The following is a 19,882-nucleotide window of genomic DNA, read 5'->3' as shown; positions in this document are numbered from 1 at the left end:
CTGCAAGATGTCATCTTCAAAAAAATAAACGTTACGGTATTATTTATTCTGAAATGACATTATTTTTACTATTGAATAATATGAAAAACTTCATTTCACTTGAAATTATTCAACTTTCAAAATTTCCCGTTTCTCTGAAACACCCTGTAGATTGATGTGCTGAGTAGTGCAAAAAAATCATGCACTATAAATCAACTACTATAGCATGCATAAGTTTATTTCAATCACAGAATAATTCATACGTTGCTCATGTTTTTGGTCAATCGTACTTCTAGATATAATCGTGTTTTAACTATCTGAAAAAACGTTATTATTAGTGTTCTCATTGGATCGAAACTTTGATGAATGATTGCACGATCATCTGATATATTCACCATAGGCAAGAAGTTCTACTTTCTTGCTAGTGAATTCTTGAAAGTGGTACGAATGACATTTTTTATCGGGTTATATTTTAGCCGTCAATCAGTATGAGATTTTATCTTTTTCTATTCTTCATGAAAATTTTGTAAGATGTATCGTGTATAGGACTCTCTTATGTACCTGGGTAAAGTTGTGGAGTGTATCCATATTTTTGTTCAATTTTGATACTTTTATTCTTCATAAATAAATATTTCAAATGAAATACTCTTGTTTATCAAAAATAATAAATATTTTAATTCTGATTTTTTTTTCAGGTTCAAGGATGGAGAAGAGGTGAAGGATGATGGAAATAGGAAGATCAGCGTGAGCCCTGACGGCACAGTCAAGTTGACTATTGACAGTATGAAGCCGGCTGACAGTGGAGCCTACAAGCTGGAGATCACCAATCCAAATGGCAAAGCTCAGTCCATCTGCGCTGTCGTTGTATCCAGTAAGTTTTAGAATTTATATTATTCATTAAAATTGTTTACTCACAACATGTTTCAGTTATATGATGCCATTATCATCTTTGTGATGACTTGATAATGACATAATGTACGGTAACCGAAAAATTTTTGTGAGTAAACTATTTTAAAAATGGAACTAAGATTTATATTTTTATCAAGAGTAGCCTTAATGGAAATTACTATTCTTTATATTTTTATGTATAAAATAATAATCTAATATTTCTCCGTCAAATTTAATTTTTCAGTCACCGCTTAATAGAACTCTCATAATAATTTATCTTACTCTACCCAGTCTTGATGATTGATTGAAATTGTCCGTCCAGGGTGATCTCATATATTTGATAGCCTTCCATATAATATATAATTTTTCAACTACATTCTTGATAACACCATTTGGTGGTATATAAACATGTTGTTTATTTACGTTCTGGCAACGTTGAGGAACTAGAAAGGGATACCGGTAGTCCTATCTGCTTTGTCGAATGATAGAACAGGATGTAGCAACACCAATAAGTTTTCAAGTCCTCTCATATAATTTCTTGAAATTCTTTTTCACTTTCAATAGAATCTACTCTATAGAAAGTTTTTTTTTGTTTGATAGTCCTCTTTATAATAATCTGACTCTAATTTTTGCTGTGGTTTATATGAGGAGTTCGAATTAATATGTTTAATATTTGCGTAGATACACCAAAGAAACCAGCATTCATCAAAGAGTTGGCCGACACTGTAGCTGTGGAGGGACAGCCGCTTGTATTGCAAGCTGTCATGGAAGGATTTCCCGAACCTAAAGTAAAATGGTGAGAAACTCCATCTTCACATCCTCACATACAATCAAATATAGTTAATTTTGAATTAAGTCAATTTTCTCAGTTTCTCAAATTGCTGTTATTTTTCATGTCTGAATTTTCAGTTTTTCTTATTCACCACCATTTTTTCTATATTTTTCTATAAAGCATTGATATAATATGAATGATAATAATTATTCATTATTAGGCCTATTATTATCGAATCAAATCAAATTTATTTCCGTTCAAATACATTTCAGAAACATAAATATAAATTACATTAGTATATTATTAATATACATTCCCTAGTATTCAAGCACATCACTGTATCTTGTTCTGCGAACTCAAATTTGTTGAAACAATATGGATTTTCTACTATCATCATTGCAAATAGTAATAATTTTCTGGGCATTTGACCTGTAATCGAATGACCTCTCAACACATTCAACCTACCCAGTACTCCCCCTTCAAAATCGTTCTTACAGGTTGTTAGGTATGCTTGGAGCTATAAATACAAATGAATATATAGCCTAGTTAATGATTATACTCACCGATTCTATAGTGATGCCAATTGCTATCTTGTCTTGAATAGCTATCTTGTGGAATTCATCCGATCTCGTAGATAAAAATAAAATTGATGAATGATGATTGATGTTGCGGCATGGATTTTCAGGCTGAAGGATGGACATCCGTTGAGAGCATCTCCGAACTTGGATTTCATCAAGACTCCATCTGGTCAGATTGGTATAGAAATAGCTTCGGTGAAACCAGAAGACGTGGGCCAGTATTCTGTTACAATCTCAAACAAATTGGGAGAAGAAACCTCAAAAGCCAAGGTCTGTGAATTTACAGAAAAAAAGATTTGATAAGTAATACAAGTATGAGATTTGTGAATGTAGGACAAATACTCTCATTTTCGTAAACTAGATAATGGTTTTCAAGGGAAAAGTACGGTATAATAGATTTATGTAAGTGAAGGCTCTTTGTGAACATGAATATTGTTCAAGTAAACTCTGATTAAAAAGAATAGGCCTAATTGAATGAGATGAACGATTCATTATTACATAGCATATTTCATGTTATAAAAACTCTGGTTATCTATTGAAATGGTTTGAAAGATTGTGAAGTTCATTATTCATACTTATTGCAATTACCATTAACTACCGTAAGCTACGAAGTTTTGAAATTTGTTGTCAGTTTGAAATCGAAATACAAGATTGCAACTCTATTAATGAAATGCTGTATTTATATTTAAAATAGTTTTGTGAATGTTATTCAAACTTCTAACCGAACTTTTTCTCAAACATGAAAATCAATAAAGAATCAAATTTACTTGTTTATTATACAATTCATTATATTTTGTAATATTGAAATTTGATCTCGTAGGTTGGAGTTGCCGAGAAGGAGAAGAAACCTCAATTTTTGTCTCATTTGATGCCAACCAATGTTGTTGAAGGATTCCCAGCAAAATTAGAAATCAAAATCTCTGGACATCCTAGACCTGAATTGGCATGGTATGTATCTTTATAGTATTATTCTAAATTAGAAAATCATTACCTTATTGAGCTTGAACGATACAGTTTTCTTAATCAAATCTATTTCAGCAATAATATTGTCACAGAAATTAGTTTAGAGCTTCACTAAAAATAAATAAGTCGATTAAAAATTAATTGTTTAATAATGATCATTATTAAACGAAAATCCAAATTAAATGCTGTAATTGTTTGATTATTGTTTTGTATTAAAGGTTGAGTAGATAATATCAACTTATTTATTCTCCTAGGAAACAACCAGTTTACTTTCAAAAAGTAATATCTTCATTCAATGTAGAACTCGAGATGGTATTTGTCTGTAACATCATAATAATCAAATCAAAATATAGTTATCGAATTATCAAGGCCTATTATCATCGAATCATTCTAATTTAAAATGTAGTATGCCATCTTTTTTTAGAGGCGATAATTTCTGGTATTGAGATTGTCTTCATCAATCGATCACTCATGTAACTGATGATCACTACATTATCTATCAATTCCAATAAAATATTGCTACTCTTGCTCATAAAACGAAACTTATTGGGAAGATCGCACTTGCTTCATTCTTTTTTTATCTATTCATTTTTTTATTAATTTATCAATATTTTTCTTAAAATTAGGGCACCAGGAAATACCGTATATTATGGCGGATAATTATAAATCTTTGATATTCTTCATAGTTTTAAATTTGTTTTGTATTTTTGGTTGCAGGTTTTTGAATGGCAAGCCAATTGACATCGATGGCCAACACATCAAGCTGATATCTGGGCCGGACGGCAGCGAATGTCTGCTGATTGACAGAGTGAGTCCCGCCGATGCTGGCGAATACAAAGTGGTCGCCAAGAATGCTCAGGGCGAGACATCGTCCAAGGCTCCTCTCTCTGTTTCCTGTAAGCAATTGAATTTCAGTATATTTCCAATCAATTTCAATTCGTATAAGTATCGTAATCTCCATAAATTACTATAATTAGAACTTTAATCCTTGTAGTTCTAATTCGAATAAGTATCGTAATCTTTATGGATATTGTATTCATTTCGATAGTCATTAACACGTTTTAAGTAAGCTAATGAAAACTCACCTCTCATAGTGATTTTCATTTTGATGAAAACTTTGAGGAAATTTGCTGATTGAAATACGGTGATTGAAATTTTTCTGCAATAAAATAAAATAAGTTATTAAAAATTGAAGGATTCGATTACACTTAATAAGAGAGCCTAATTCAACTTCTGGAGTATATTTTCCTGTTTCTTTTGAATTTACATTGTGAAGATATCACTCGTAGTAACAGTTAACTCGTAATATCTAGCATATTGAGATTTTCATATTGAAGGTTCAAGGGCGAGGTGTTCAACATCCTCTCTGGAATATTTATTATTTCAAGATTATTTTACCAAATTGATTCCAATCTCCAAATACATTCATATAGTCATGGAAAACTTCATGCGAAACGCTTCGACAGTTTTGGGGATTAGTAGTAGCAGCCTAGTCAGGCATTATTCAGAATATATGATAAAGTAAATTTTTATGGCTTTTGTTGGTGGGGAGTCCCTTGAATATATGATTAAAAGTAAATGATATTCTTTGTGCTTTCAAACTAGAAATAATATTTTCATCGCATCGTGATTACTTCTTTTCTTTTGCTCGTACCTATTTAATAACTCCTTGAAATTTCATGTTGAACAACTCTGTAGGTATCATTATGAGAATGATAACTATCATTGATTTGTGATTGTTGCAGCGAAAATGAACGCAGACGAGCCGGAAGGGGCGCCCGGATTTGTAAAAGATCTGCGTGATGCGATTGCAGACGAGGGGGAGTCGCTCCACTTTTCGGCGCCTGTCTATGGCAATCCCATTCCGGACGTAGAGTGGACAAAAGATGGCGCTATCATTGAGCCCTCAGACAGAATACTCATCACTTTCGACGGAAATAAGGTATGCATGTTGTCTTGTTTTTAGTAGGTACGGAATGCAGTATACTGTGTCATATTTATTTTTTCAATATTATATTTTGGAAATGCGTGGAAATAATTGAAATCAATATTGTTATATTTTATATTAAAATGCCCTTTTCGTACTCTTCTCTTCCAAGGTGGGTCTTGAGATAAATCCGAGCAAGTTGAGTGATGCTGGCTCATACAGGTGCACCCTCAGAAACCCCCTCGGTGAAGCTGACTCTTCTGCTAAGGCCGTGGTCAAGAAAATATACCAGCCACCACAATTCATTCAGAAGTTCACAGATATTCAACAGGTAAGAATAATGTAGTTTAATTCAGAATGCTGATAGTTGTCAATTTATTTCTATACTCATCCATGACTCCCCCAAACCTCAAACAATTTATAGAATCCAATTTTTCGAGTATGTATGAGCACAAAAATTCAACTCTCGTTTTTTCGAGATACTTATTTTCAACTGATAATTCAATGAAAATTCAACTGATAATATTTAAAAACCCAACAAGATGAAATTTCGTTCAATGTAATGCCCTGTGCTGAAAGTACAAACACAATAACTTTTGATGAAACAAGATAGACTAATCTCATCAAATAAAGATTCATTCAAGGGCAGCATTATCCACAATTATAGAAACAAAAACTCATTAATAGATTATTGAATGAAGTACTGTTTGGTAAAGAAAATCTTGTTCGAAAACAGGAAGAAAATACATTTTGAACCACCTGAAATAAATGGAGTGAAATAATTCATGATGACTTCACTCGAGGTAAAAATAATATAGATTTAAAAAATGGATCATTATTGTAATACTATAATATATCAGAAAATGAGAGTAGCCGTCACCTAAAAGTTAATACTATAGTATAATATACATACACAGTGTCCCACGAAGAAGTTTACACGTTTAATTTTTTATTGTGTTCCCATTCTTGCACCGATTTTTTAAAATTTTACACAGTTTAAAAAGTAGGTTCTAAAAATATTCTGGGAAAATTTCAGCTCCCTAAACTTCGTAGAAACAAAATGGCGGCGTATTGAATATTTTACCAACTCGCTTTCTATAAAAACTACTTTCATGAGTTATTATCAATTTGTTTACTTCGTTGCAGTAGTCTTGGCTAATTTGATGGTACCAGAAATGGATCAAGCAATCTTCCAACAAGATGTTACTCTACCTCATTTCGCAAATCATGTCAAGCAATTAATAAATGACAAACTCCATGACCGTTGGATTGTTCGTGGAAGTGATTTTTCAGATTGGCCAAACCGATCACCAGATTTAACTGTTTGTGACTTCTTTTTATGGGGTTTCTTGAAGGAAAAGTTTATACCCATAAATTCAATAATTATGTGGAACTAAAACGATCAATAGAAGAGGAACTTCTCCGGATACCGCGGATTTTCTTTGTAAGAGCTTACAAATGATTTCTTAAGCGCTATTATCAGTGTGTTGTTGTGGATGAGTTTCAATGTCAACAATTTTGGTCTTTCAAGATTTTTCATTATTCCTTGCTATAGATTTTTATTCAAAAGTTATATTGCCCTAAAGTGCAATAATAAAAATATTATATAAAACCAAAAACACCTTTTTAATGTTTTTAAAGTATCGTTTTTCAATATGCCATTTTGTTTCTACGAAGGTTAGGGAGTTGAAATTTTCACAGAATATTTTAGAACCTACTTTGTAAACTGTGTGAAATTTAGGAAAGTTCGGTGCATGAATGGGCATGTAATATAAAATCAAACGTGAAAACCTCTTCGTGGGACACGGTGTATTTAAGATAATATATTCCACGTCTCACTCCCAGGTACCGTCTCTGGATGCGAAATTTGTGGCGCGTATTTCCGGTGTGCCGAAGCCGGAAGCGACATGGTTCAAAGACGGGGCTCCGCTCAGCAACGACAACAAATTCAAGTTGAAGGTGGATGACGATACGTACTCTCTGTACGTGAGAGATGTGGAGCCGGATGATGCGGGCAGATACAAGTGTCTGGCGGCCAACAGGGAGGGCAAGGCCACCTGTGAGGCCGACCTCCACGTTGTCGATAAGATGTGAGTCAATCATTTTGAAATTCGTTTGTAAAAGTAAATTGACATAGCTTTTTGTTGGTGGGGAGTTCCTTGCGGGAAGTTCACACCTTGCCAGAATATATAATTTAAGCCCATGAAATAGAAATAAAAAATCTCATTAGCCTGACTACCCTTTTAGAAAGTTTTTACTCTCAACATGTTTCAACATTAATGCATTCTCAAGTGGAGTGAATAAAATAAATGAATTATTGTTTAAAACGGTACTTGTAGTTTTTATTTTTATTTCTTGCTAATTAAGAGTAGCCATAACCGAAAATGGTAATCATTTAAGCGATAAATATAAGCCTTAAATCCAAATTGAACGAATTCAATAACATTTTTTTTTCAAAATAAGATTAGTAAATATTTCATCAGCTTTTGCGTAGTATTGTAATTTTGAGTCACTCATTGAAAACTAAATCCCACCTGATAATCAAGTTATTATATATATCTTGTCGAAAATATGGCGTCCAAAATATATGGCGTCATAAATATAGAGTGATCCTAAAACAATCTAAATTGGAGAAAACTTTTTCGTGGAATTAGTCGAATCCCATCTCAGCTAGTAATAAGCTGAATCCAATTACCCTACCAATCCATGCCTCAAGATGTATTCCTTATTTGTTCATTTTTCATGTAAAATAATAAATAAAAATATTCTCTGAATCCGTTTCCCTTTCACTTGGAAGAACCAATTACTGTAAGAGCAGGTTATTAGATTAAACAAAACTTTGTTATTTGTATTGTTCCTTAGTTCCATTTTACATTCTTTCGATAATTAATCAATATCCTCATTCAATTTAATGTTGGCATTATCACCCATTGTATTCACACTTATTTTCAGGGCTACTGGTTATTAAAACACACAAAAAACTATCAAGTTCCCTTTCTTTCATTTCAACACTACTAGTTCCAACTCTTCAAGGGCCATTTTTAAGTGAATACACCCAGTGTATGTAGTATTCTCAATTTGGACAAGTATTCGTAAGTTGGACTATTTTTCATAATAACTGAATTTCAACTAATTTGATGTTTTGGTGAAAGGATAAGACGTTGATGTTGTCAATATCAGTGTTTAAAAGTTTGTGTTTCTTCAATGGTTCCAAATTTTCTCAAATAACTCAGTATTATTCGTTACAAGTAGTAATTGAGTGGAATATTTCTAATCAATTTATTAATTCAAGCCATCTAAATTCAAAATTTATAGTTTTCATGTTTATTTTGGACTAAAATTTTATAAAAATTGTACTCGTGAAATTCTAACCTTATCTTGGACTTTGTCACCTACAAATTTGGAAGAATAATAGCGCAAGGGCTGCCTTATTATTTTATGTGCTAATGTTATTACATTAGTGTCATTTGCATTGTAAATTAATAAAAAAAATGGAATATCACTATATTCATGAAGTTTGCTCCTAGAGTAATTTAAAATGTTGTGATTCCACGTCTCACTCCCAGGTACCGTCTCTGGATGCGAAATTTGTGGCGCGTATTTCCGGTGTGCCGAAGCCGGAAGCGACATGGTTCAAAGACGGGGCTCCGCTCAGCAACGACAACAAATTCAAGTTGAAGGTGGATGACGATACGTACTCTCTGTACGTGAGAGATGTGGAGCCGGATGATGCGGGCAGATACAAGTGTCTGGCGGCCAACAGGGAGGGCAAGGCCACCTGTGAGGCCGACCTCCACGTTGTCGATAAGATGTGAGTCAATCATTTTGAAATTCGTTTGTAAAAGTAAATTGACATAGCTTTTTGTTGGTGGGGAGTTCCTTGCGGGAAGTTCACACCTTGCCAGAATATATAATTAAGCCCATGAAATAGAAATAAAAAATCTCATTAGCCTGACTACCCTTTTAGAAAGTTTTTACTCTCAACATGTTTCAACATTAATGCATTCTCAAGTGGAGTGAATAAAATAAATGAATTATTGTTTAAAACGGTACTTGTAGTTTTTATTTTTATTTCTTGCTAATTAAGAGTACCTAGCCATAACCGAAAATGGTAATCATTTAAGCGATAAATATAAGCCTTAAATCCAAATTGAACGAATTCAATAACATTTTTTGTTTTTTTTCAAAGATTAGTAAATAATATTTCATCAGCTTTTGAGTAATATTGTAATTTTGAGTCACTCATTGAAAACTAAATCCCACCTGATAATCAAGTTATTATACATCTCTTGTCGAAAATATGGCGTCCAAAATATATGGCGTCATAAATATAGATTGTGTTCCTAAAACAATCTTAATTGGAGAAAACGTTTTCGTGGAATTAGTCGAATCCCATCTCAGCTAGTAATAAGCTGAATCCAATTACCCTACCAATCCATGCCTCAAGATGTATTCCTTATTTGTTCATTTTTCATGTAAAATAATAAATAAAAATATTCTCTGAATCCGTTTCCCTTTCACTTGGAAGAACCAATTACTGTAAGAGCAGGTTATTAGATTAAACAAAACTTTGTTATTTGTATTGTTCCTTAGTTCCATTTTACATTCTATCGATAATTAATTAATATACTTATTCAATTTAATCTTGACAATATCACCCATTGTATTCACGCTTATTTTCAGGGCTACTGGTTATTAAAACAGAAAAAAAAACTATCAAGCTCCCTTAGTTCATTTCAACACTACTAGTGCCAATTCTTTAAGAGCCATTTTCAAGTGAATACACCTATTGTATGTAGTATTCTCAATTTGGACAAGTATTCGTAAGTTGGACTATTTTTCATAATAACTGAATTTCAACTAATTTGATGTTTTGGTGAAAGGATAAGACGTTGATGTTGTCAATATCAGTGTTTAAAAGTTTGTGTTTCTTCAATGGTTCCAAATTTTCTCAAATAACTCAGTATTATTCGTTACAAGTAGTAATTGAGTGGAATATTTCTAATCAATTTATTAATTCAAGCCATCTAAATTCAAAATTTATAGTTTTCATGTTTATTTTGGACTAAAATTTTATAAAAATTGTACTCGTGAAATTCTAACCTTATCTTGGACTTTGTCACCTACAAATTTGGAAGAATAATAGCGCAAGGGCTGCCTTATTATTTTATGTGCTAATGTTATTACATTAGTGTCATTTGCATTGTAAATTAATAAAAAAAATGGAATATCACTATATTCATGAAGTTTGCTCCTAGAGTAATTTAAAATGTTGTGATATTGAAAACAGCAACGTCTTATTCTTTCAATTATGGAGAAATACCACTACATCTCTCACCATACAATCAAATTATTGATGTTATGTGTTGCATTGCACAGTGAGAAAGGTCCCCGTGCCGAACCGCCGTCGTTCTTGAAGAGAATCGGCGACTGCGAGTACTACCACGGCATGAAGGTGAAGTTCACGGCATGCGTGACAGGCTTCCCCGACCCTGAAGTCGAGTGGTTCCGAGGCAACGAGAAGATCTACGAGAGCGAGAGGATCCGGATGGAGAAAGAGGACACTGGACTGCTGCGACTGATCATCATGATCGTCGATCCCAAGGTTGATCTGGGCCGATACCGGTGCCGCATTTTCAACCAGCATGGAGAGGACTCCTGCGAAGCCAACCTTGTCGAAGCCAGTAAGTTCATAACGTCACTAATAAAAACATTGATTGGGATGGAAAATTGATAAGAAATAAGAACTACTAAAATCAATTTTCCAATTCACACGAAGGTAAAAATGTCGTCAGAAGAGTGTAGCTAGAAAAAAAAAATCAAATAGGAATTTATTTTCATTCTTGTTTTCGTTTTTAGTCTTAAATTCTCAACATTCTCAATAATGCGTATCGAGACGCGCATAAATCAAGATGATTATTGAGATGGCTAAATGCGAGTCTCGAGACTCGTGGTTAGAGCTATAGTGAGGTCATACAGTATTTGATCAACTTTGGTTTTGCTATCCTTGTCTATCATTCGACAAAGCCGGTGGTAAGTGCTGTCAGATTCCACAGAATCCAGAGAGCCTGTGAAATAATCCACATAAAACACGTAATTATGTGAGAGAAAGAGCGAAGAAGAGATTGTAGGCCTTTTCGATAGTGTCAGCATGAAAACGGCAACCGTGTGCTCCTATTGTTCTATTGAAATAACATTGGCCAGAAAGCTCAGTGCTGCAATCTAAGGTTTGCACGGACTTTGGCTTTTATTCACATTGTGGAGCGCTTTTGGATGCCATGTCCATCTTCAACACTTATGTCCGAGAGCGTCCGAAAACGCTCTTCAACACATAAGTGTTGAAGATGGACATGGCATCCGAAAGCGCTCCACAATGTCAGTAAAAGCTAGTAGGTATTATCCATTAAATTCAGACTGCTATGTTGTATCTAAAGTATTGAAAAATTGATTATCCTGCTATGTTTTTGTAGCTGAATATTAAAGTATGTAAGTTAAGATTGTGATTAAACAAATAGACTTATTGAAAAAAATCATTTGAGAAACCAACTTTATTTTAAATCAGTTTTGAACCAATTTGAGAAACCAAAAAATCGTATTTCTCGTGCGATAGAGTAACGTTCGCTCTGTGAGATAGCTAGGAACTGACTTGAATATACAGAGTTACCTTCCTTTGAGGTTATGCTGCATTAGTAGTAAATCAATGAAGAGTACTGAAAATTAATAATTGGCTGTATAACTTGTATTTATGAAAATAAATAATATTAACTCATATTATATTGGAAAGTTTTTGTAGCTGAATATGAGTTTCTCATTGAGTGTTGTCCATGTCTCAGGCTTGGACATGAAGCCGCGCAAACCGCTGGGCGACCAGTACTCGGACTTTGACAAGTACAAGTCGTCGGGAGCACCGATGCCTCTGTCGGACCGACCGATCATCAGTCGCATGTCCGACCGCAAGCTCACTCTGTCCTGGAAGCCATCCATCCCGCACGGACCCCGCGAGCCCGTCACCTACATCGTCGAGATGTGCGAGCTGCCCGACGGAGAGTGGTTTGTCGCCAGGAGAGGTCAGCTATACTCACTCATAATTATTTATTCTTAGGACATTTATTACATCTAATGGACCTATAGATTGAATAAGGTCCAGTTTCTAGGTAATTTATTCAATCCAATGGACCATTTAACTAGTTTAACTATATAATTTCTAGATAAATTGATAAGAACTAGATAAATGAATTAGAAATAGATTGAATAAGGCCCAGTTTCTAGGAAATTTATTCAATCTAATAGACCATTCTATATCTATAAGTTTTATATTCCATGATATCTAATAAGTGTCCTAGAAACTGGACATAAGTGTACTAAGGGGCCTTAGAAAATTAATGAAATGATAGTGAATTGTTTTGTTCGTAGCAAAATATACAACTCAGCCAAACCCTTCTAACGCAATGATCTTCAAATTTCAGTTGAAAATTTCATTTTTTTTAAACTTCTCCCTCAAAACTCGTCAAATTTGAATTGGAAGTTTCAACTTGATATGGGTTATTTTTTTATAAACTTTCCTCAACAGTGATACATACGAGTATTAGGCGGTTCTTTCAGATGTTTCCAGACAAATCGGCAGAGCAGGATTAGCTGATTATTGGCTCCTATTGGCTGATTATCAGCTGATTCCTGAACGCCTACCTAATCAGCTAAATGCATTGCCGACTCGTCTGAAAACACATGTAAAAATCCCCGATATGGTCTCGCCCTAATTGTTCATTGTTCATTATCATTGCCAATATATTTTCCCAATATTGCAAAGTCATTGATCTAATAAATTTATGAATGAATAAATATCCTCTTTCTACTCATACATAATCGTTCGTCATGATTTGAAAGAAAACTTTAATCGTCAGTTATAATTAATTAATTAGCTAATATAAAATATGTTTCTCCTCCATCTACGTTCTAAAATTTTACTCTCTGGAACGGAATAATGAAAACACTAATTTCTTGCCCTAGGTAGTAAAGTGGTCACTTCACGCTGTAGGGGCTAAAATTAAATGTGAAAGTAGGAAGTGAAAGTAGCATTTGAATAAATTGGGAAATAACGCTCTATTTGTTGCTTTGATTGATACTCAACCACCTGTGTTCGAGATATAAAGGGAGCTTGGCTTAGCTGCGGGCTCCAAACGTTACCCCTAAGGATGAAAAAGTATCATTTTCTCCTTGAAAGTGCAAATAACTGTACTTGACTTTTCTCAATAGTTGGATTGCATAGAAATTAAATTAAAATATACCTGTTCGAATATATTATAATGAGATACTTTCTATTAATTGTGTTTCATGGTTCTCTTGCAGGTATTCGAAGCTGTGTGTGTGATATAGCAAATCTTGAACCTTTCCGAGACTACAAGTTTCGAATTAGAGTTGAGAACAAATATGGAACCAGTGATCCATCTCCGTTTGCCATTACACACAGGTGAACATCGATAACATTTTTTCTTCGTTTCACTTTGACAATTAGTCATTTTGGTTGAAATGTTTACTCAACAAGTCATCTTGAAACCTCATATTCATGATTTGGTGGTAGGCCTACTTCCAGTACGAATTTGAAAAACACGATTGATTTCATGTTGCCTATGAACGTTTTTGAAATTTTCGCACCTTTTTCAAAAGCTTCTACATCTCTTCATGATCAGAAGACAACTGTCCAGCAAATTGTTTTAAAATATAGGTTTTTACACTTTGAGTGCTTCCCTTCGCCACTACTACTACTACTCTTCCAACTATTTGAAATTCATAGTCTTCGACTTGTTCATTACCCAAGCTAGGATCATTTATTCTTCAAATAAAGATTTTTTTTTAATATTCCAAAGTGCAATCATAATAAATTATATGAATTCATACATCCTATTCTAAACTGTTGTACATTATCATTACTTTTACATTTTTTGTAGCATTACAATATTACATATTTTTGTTATTTTTTAGAGAAAAATTGGAGCTTGCCCTGCCGTCTTTCAAGCCCTACTTGCCACCTGGTGTTGACTTCCATCCAGATCATTCACCATACTTCCCCAAGGATTATGATATTGACAGACCACCTCACGACAAGTATGCTCAGGCTCCAAGGTATGTATTGTAACTCGTACATTGTGATATCTTATCCTACAAAGTTTAAGCTACAACTAATTTTTACTCTTTTATATCCAAATTTTTCCTCCTATGTGAGGCTTCATTGTAAATATAAAGCTAGAGTATATAGCTAAATATGAATATAGAGCCTCAAGAGTTCAAATTATATTTTATATCGTGGTATTTGGTTCGGATTTACGGAACCTCCTCACATTGGAGTATTCTATATTCGATATCACACTTATTTATTAATAGACCAATCCTGTCCCTGTTACTTCCAACGTCGTTCTCTGTAGGTTGAGCGTTGAAAAACTTTTAAATCTTGTGATTACGCACAATAAATTATATCTTTGATAATGTTATTTTAATCATTTTTGAACTGCAGGTTCTTGAGACAAGAAGATGACACCCAATATGGAGTGAAGAACCACAACTGCAATCTGTTCTGGTTTGTCTACGGTTACCCAAAACCGAAAATGGAATACTATTTCAACGATGAACTGATTGAAATGGGAGGTCGCTATGACTGCAGCTACACCCGCAATGGACAAGCTACGCTATTCATCAACAAGTAAGATAGAATAGAGAAGATATTTATTCCTTACAGTATATACATTATACAATCGGAAACGTCACAATATTCAAAAGATACAAAAATCAAAAACAATTGAAAACACTTATAATATGATGGTTTCCTTCACTCACTATAAAGTATTTCAAACAGAAAATTGACTGAATTTCATTATTTCTATTCGTAGGGAGGTAGAGATTTCTATTCGTGGTAGAGATGGTTTAGAGGTGGTTGAAAGAACTTCATTTGAATAGAACACTCTGGTATTATGTGTATTTTTAGCAGCCCACTCTTGAATAACTGTCATATTGTTGTCTTTGTGCGTTATAAAACGCCAAATTTGTTTTCTCTATTTCCACTATTCTATTAGAAAATAGTTGCAGATGCCTGACCTTATAATCAACACTTTTTAAGGGTACCATTTCACAGTCATAGACTATAATGTATGATCATATTTAATCGCATAGATATAATTATACATATTTGATCGTTTATGGTAATTAAATATTTAATCGTCTTAACACGGGTCTGATAGGAAATAAAATACCTAAAAAGTTATTTGATAATAGTCGATAAAATATTTATGCGATTAGATAAGATCTGTGTAATGATGCCCTGCCTGTAGAAAGTTTTCCAGAACAGCCATTTTGAATTCACCTCAATTTGAATCACTCCTTTCCATCAATGTTATCATATTTATCAAGAACATGAGCGATTTTTCTTAGATTATCATTATTTTTTTTTTGTTAAAGTGAGTCCAATTCTTAATTTTTAAAGTGTGTTCTACACGTAATATAATGATATCGCAGTATTATATTGTTATTATACTAATAATACTATAATAATTATACGAATAATAGTTTGCTTGATTCGTCAAATTTCAAAATTCTGCGCGAAGGCAGCAATCACTTTCATTGCTGTACAGTAACAAAACTTCCAGCTCACCTTGAGGCCGGTTACAGAGCTCGACCGACCGTCAGTGCGTATTTACCATCCTGACCATACGCATCCATAAATCAGTTTTACACATTCAGAGTTCGACCGACCGTCAGTGTGTATGCACCATCCATCCTTTCCATACGCATCCATAAATCAGTTTTTCTGACTCACAAAATGGACGCATTTACAGATTATTTAATTGCAGCTTATTATCTTCGTAAACGAAAGATTAAAAGACGTAGATATCAAGTTCACCCGATGGTCGCCCAAGAGCATTTCAAGGGGAATTCAGTACAATATTTACATCATTGCTTGAGGATGGAGACAAATTTTTTATCTACTTCTGAATGTCCATCAGAAATTTTGATGAGTTATTTCGAGCTTGTATCACCATTGGAATTACTTGCAGTCACTTTAAGCTACGGATCAAAAAAATGTAAATAATAATAATAATAATTTATATGATTTTTCCAATTAGAAATTTAGAAATGATTGAAGAAATGTATAGAAAAACTCTGAATTCAAATATGACACTAATAATTGAATTCATTCATTTTGCTATTCAATTCAATATCAGCTGATTGTCGGGCAGAGGTGTCAGCACATTGGTTATATTTCGATCGGGCTACTGATCAGTACAGCTCTGAAAGCTTCTATTTGCTTCAATAGCGCGTCAGTCGACCGATGGAACGGATGCGCACGAGCTCGACGTACGCAGTCTTCGTACGCAGTGTGAAACGCATGGTCCTGACCGTGCCCATGCGTGCCGTCAGTCCTGCTCTATACGGATACATGGAATATCAATGGAAAAGTCAAGCGCGACTGACGTACGCACTGACGGTCGGTCGAGCTCTGTAACCGGCCTTATGCTGAAAGCTAGTCCTTGAACTTTTTCTTATCTGTAAATTTTGCTCTATGCTGAAAGCTAGTACTTAAACTATTTCCTATCTGTACATCTATTTCCTATCTGTACATCTTTCTCTGTGCTGCACTGCTGCACGCTAGGCCCCTAATCTATAGCCTACGTTTTGCTTGTAGAATGCTTGAGAGAGACGTGGGTATGTACGAGGCAGTAGCCACAAACGAGCACGGTCAGGCTCGTCAGCGAGTGAGGCTGCAGATCGCCGAGTACCCGCAATTCATCCAGCGACCTGATGAAACAACAATCCTCACTAGAAAGTCTGGCAAGCTGGTGGCTCGTGTGGTTGGTGTGCCCTATCCAGAAATCAAGTGGTTCAAGGACTGGCAGCCGCTAGCTACGTCCAGCAGAATCAAGGTCAGCTCTACTTCCATTCACCCTCCTCACATTCGATTTCTATCACTATAGTTTGATCATTTTGTGATTTCCCACTTTTTATGATCACAGCTCAATTCTGTTGCAGGATCAAGGTCAGCCTCACTTCCATCCAGTCTCACAAACGTTTTTGATTATTTTGTGATTTCTCACTTCTCAAGATCTCAGCTCAAATCTATTTTCAATCGTGTTTTTGTATGAATTTTCGTAAGAGTGAACCAGTATACAAGTTTACAGTTTTCTCACGATAAAACTAAATTTTATTTCTATTGGCCTTTTGGTGTAAAACTTCGAAAGGAAGAACCAGTTTTAAGTTTCAACTGAAAGTACCAATGAGAGATTATGTATGAGGTAATTTACTCTAGTTGAATAGTCTACTCTATCAATGAAATTCCTGCTCTATAGTCTGTCCATTGGAAGGAGAGACAAAATATAAAGTTTGCGGTTGTTTAAGTGAGAAAGTAATGTTATAGTAAGTAATGAAATAAGTATAGTGTAAAATAAGCTGATATGAGTTATTACTTTTATACTTACACAAGCGCAAACTTTATGTTTTGTCTCTCCTTTCGATGAACAGTCTTTATAGGTTATCAACTATAACATGAAAACGACTGAGTTACATAATTCTAAAAGTACATAAAACTTCTATTGTATGACAAAAAGTGATAGGGTACAAAAAGCAGTCATCTGTTCATGAGTGTGAATTACACCTTCAAAGTAAAATTCACTTATTACTGACAGCATTCTTGTAGAATGGGAAGAATTGATGATATCTATGAGGAATGCTATTAGTTTTAATTGAATCCCACTATAGATAATAGGTGGATGACTTTTGATTATATTCAAATTCCTTTTATTTGCATTCATCCCGTTCATATTTCGTTAAATACTGTTTGATGAATGAATTGGATGTATTTCAGATTGTGTTGAATACCGTGTGTTGAATGAAATGGATGTGTTTCAGATGTCGCTCATCCCGTTCAGATTGCGTTAGGATTGTAAAAATATACAATGTGATTGAATGAATTGATTGTGTTCCAGATTGAGATCATCCCGTTCAGTTTGCGTTAATGAATGAATGTAACTGTGTGATGAATAAATTGAATGTGTTTCAGATTGCGTTCATCCCGCCAGATACGTGCATTCTGACGATCAACGATGCGATGGTCCGAGACGAGGGTCTGTACAGCATCAGCGCGCGCAACATAGCCGGCGCCATCTCGAGTTCGGTGACGGTGCACGTGGAGGAGAACGAGGCCGAATACAACTACATGAGCTACGGCAAGGGCCGCGACATCAAGCCCAAGAACCGACAGCTGGGCGACAAGTATGACCTTGGCGACGAGTTGGGTCGCGGCACGCAGGGCATCACCTATCATGCCGTCGAAAGGGTTAATGGTCAGTGCTGCCTTATATCTAAAATGTATTGTTTGCTCAGCATTTTAGAGAAGTTTACAAAGAAAATCATTCAACTAGATACATTCATTTCTCAACAATGACATAATTTTGAATTGTAATATGACACTGGCCGACATACCAAATCTAATTCATTTGTTCAACATTTCAGAGTGATTTTCAAATAAAATCATTTAAGTTGATACAATAAGTTCTCAGCAATATAATTATTTTTAAATTACAATATTATAACACTGCCGGCACAAAAAAATGAACGCCAGCAGTGAGTTTTATGCAGAAGTGAACCAAATATTTATTTTACTATTTAACATCTAGATATAAGAATTGGATAGAATAGTAACAGGATATAAATGAAATACAGTAAAAAATGGAAAATACGGTAAGTTACATTCTTTACAAGTTGTTTTTCCATTTTCTGCTTTCATCAGGAGTGCTCAAAATCAAATTTTGGTCCCAAAAAAGCAGGTCAGCGGTGTTCAAAATTATGACTGACGAATTTTTCATTTAGAGAGTGGGGTAGAAGCTAAATATTCTCAGATTTAGTGGGAGTGTCCATGGACTGGGGGGGGGGGTCACCCCTGTTTTCATAGTCCATTGATAGTGTGAATTGCAGGTGATAACGAAAAATACTTTCTTTATTTCTGTATCACCCGATACAAATAGATGGATTGAGTTACTTCAAGGTGAAATTCTATTATAACAGAAGGATACTAGAAGTATTACTTCAATTTCATCATTGAGTTACTTCAAGGTGAAATTCTATTATAACAGAAGGATACTAGAAGTATTACTTCAATTCATCATTGAGTTACTTCAAGGTGAAATTCTATTATAACAGAAGGATACTAGAAGTATTACTTCAATTTCATCATTGAGTTACTTCAAGGTGAAATTCTATTATAACAGAAGGATACTAGAAGTATTACTTCAATTTCATCATTGAGTTACTTCAAGGTGAAATTCTATTATAACAGAAGGATACTAGAAGTATTACTTCAATTTCATCATTGAGTTACTTCAAGGTGAAATTCTATTATAACAGAAGGATACTAGAAGTATTACTTCAATTTCATCATTGAGTTACTTCAAGGTGAAATTCTATTATAACAGAAGGATACTAGAAGTACTACTTCAATTTCATCATTGAGTTACTTCAAGGTGAAATTCTATTATAACAGAAGGATACTAGAAGTATTACTTCAATTTCATCATTGAGTTACTTCAAGGTGAAATTCTATTATAACAGAAGGATACTAGAAGTATTACTTCAATTTTATCATATTGAACTTATCATCTTGAAAATTGATATAAACGGATAATAAGCTACAAATTAATTTCTCCAAATTCTCTTCATTCTTTCACCGATTACTGTATATTCAAATTAGTAACAAGAATGTTGTTCACTGTGCTCTCGGGTTTATAATAATTGTGG

At 34.2% G+C, this 19,882-nt stretch overlaps 1 protein-coding gene across 1 annotated transcript in view; it reads left to right on the top strand.

Annotated features, from left to right (window-relative positions):
* The window catches only part of LOC111047862 (obscurin), a 210,177-nt gene that overhangs the window by 150,610 nt on the left and 39,685 nt on the right, over positions 1 to 19,882 (top strand). The window contains 15 exon segments of the mRNA XM_039420189.1: positions 675 to 850; positions 1,549 to 1,663; positions 2,325 to 2,487; positions 3,038 to 3,165; positions 3,898 to 4,076; positions 4,926 to 5,122; positions 5,280 to 5,438; positions 6,953 to 7,197; positions 10,487 to 10,791; positions 11,941 to 12,174; positions 13,454 to 13,574; positions 14,087 to 14,227; positions 14,616 to 14,801; positions 16,779 to 17,016; positions 18,150 to 18,432. Coding sequence (XP_039276123.1) covers positions 675 to 850; positions 1,549 to 1,663; positions 2,325 to 2,487; positions 3,038 to 3,165; positions 3,898 to 4,076; positions 4,926 to 5,122; positions 5,280 to 5,438; positions 6,953 to 7,197; positions 10,487 to 10,791; positions 11,941 to 12,174; positions 13,454 to 13,574; positions 14,087 to 14,227; positions 14,616 to 14,801; positions 16,779 to 17,016; positions 18,150 to 18,432 — 2,870 coding nt within the window.

The sequence above is a fragment of the Nilaparvata lugens genome, chromosome 2, assembly GCF_014356525.2.
Source record: "Nilaparvata lugens isolate BPH chromosome 2, ASM1435652v1, whole genome shotgun sequence".
Classification (NCBI taxonomy): domain Eukaryota; kingdom Metazoa; phylum Arthropoda; class Insecta; order Hemiptera; family Delphacidae; genus Nilaparvata; species Nilaparvata lugens.
Note: the sequence above shows the minus strand (reverse complement) of the source record. Positions and strands in the feature narration are given on the sequence as shown.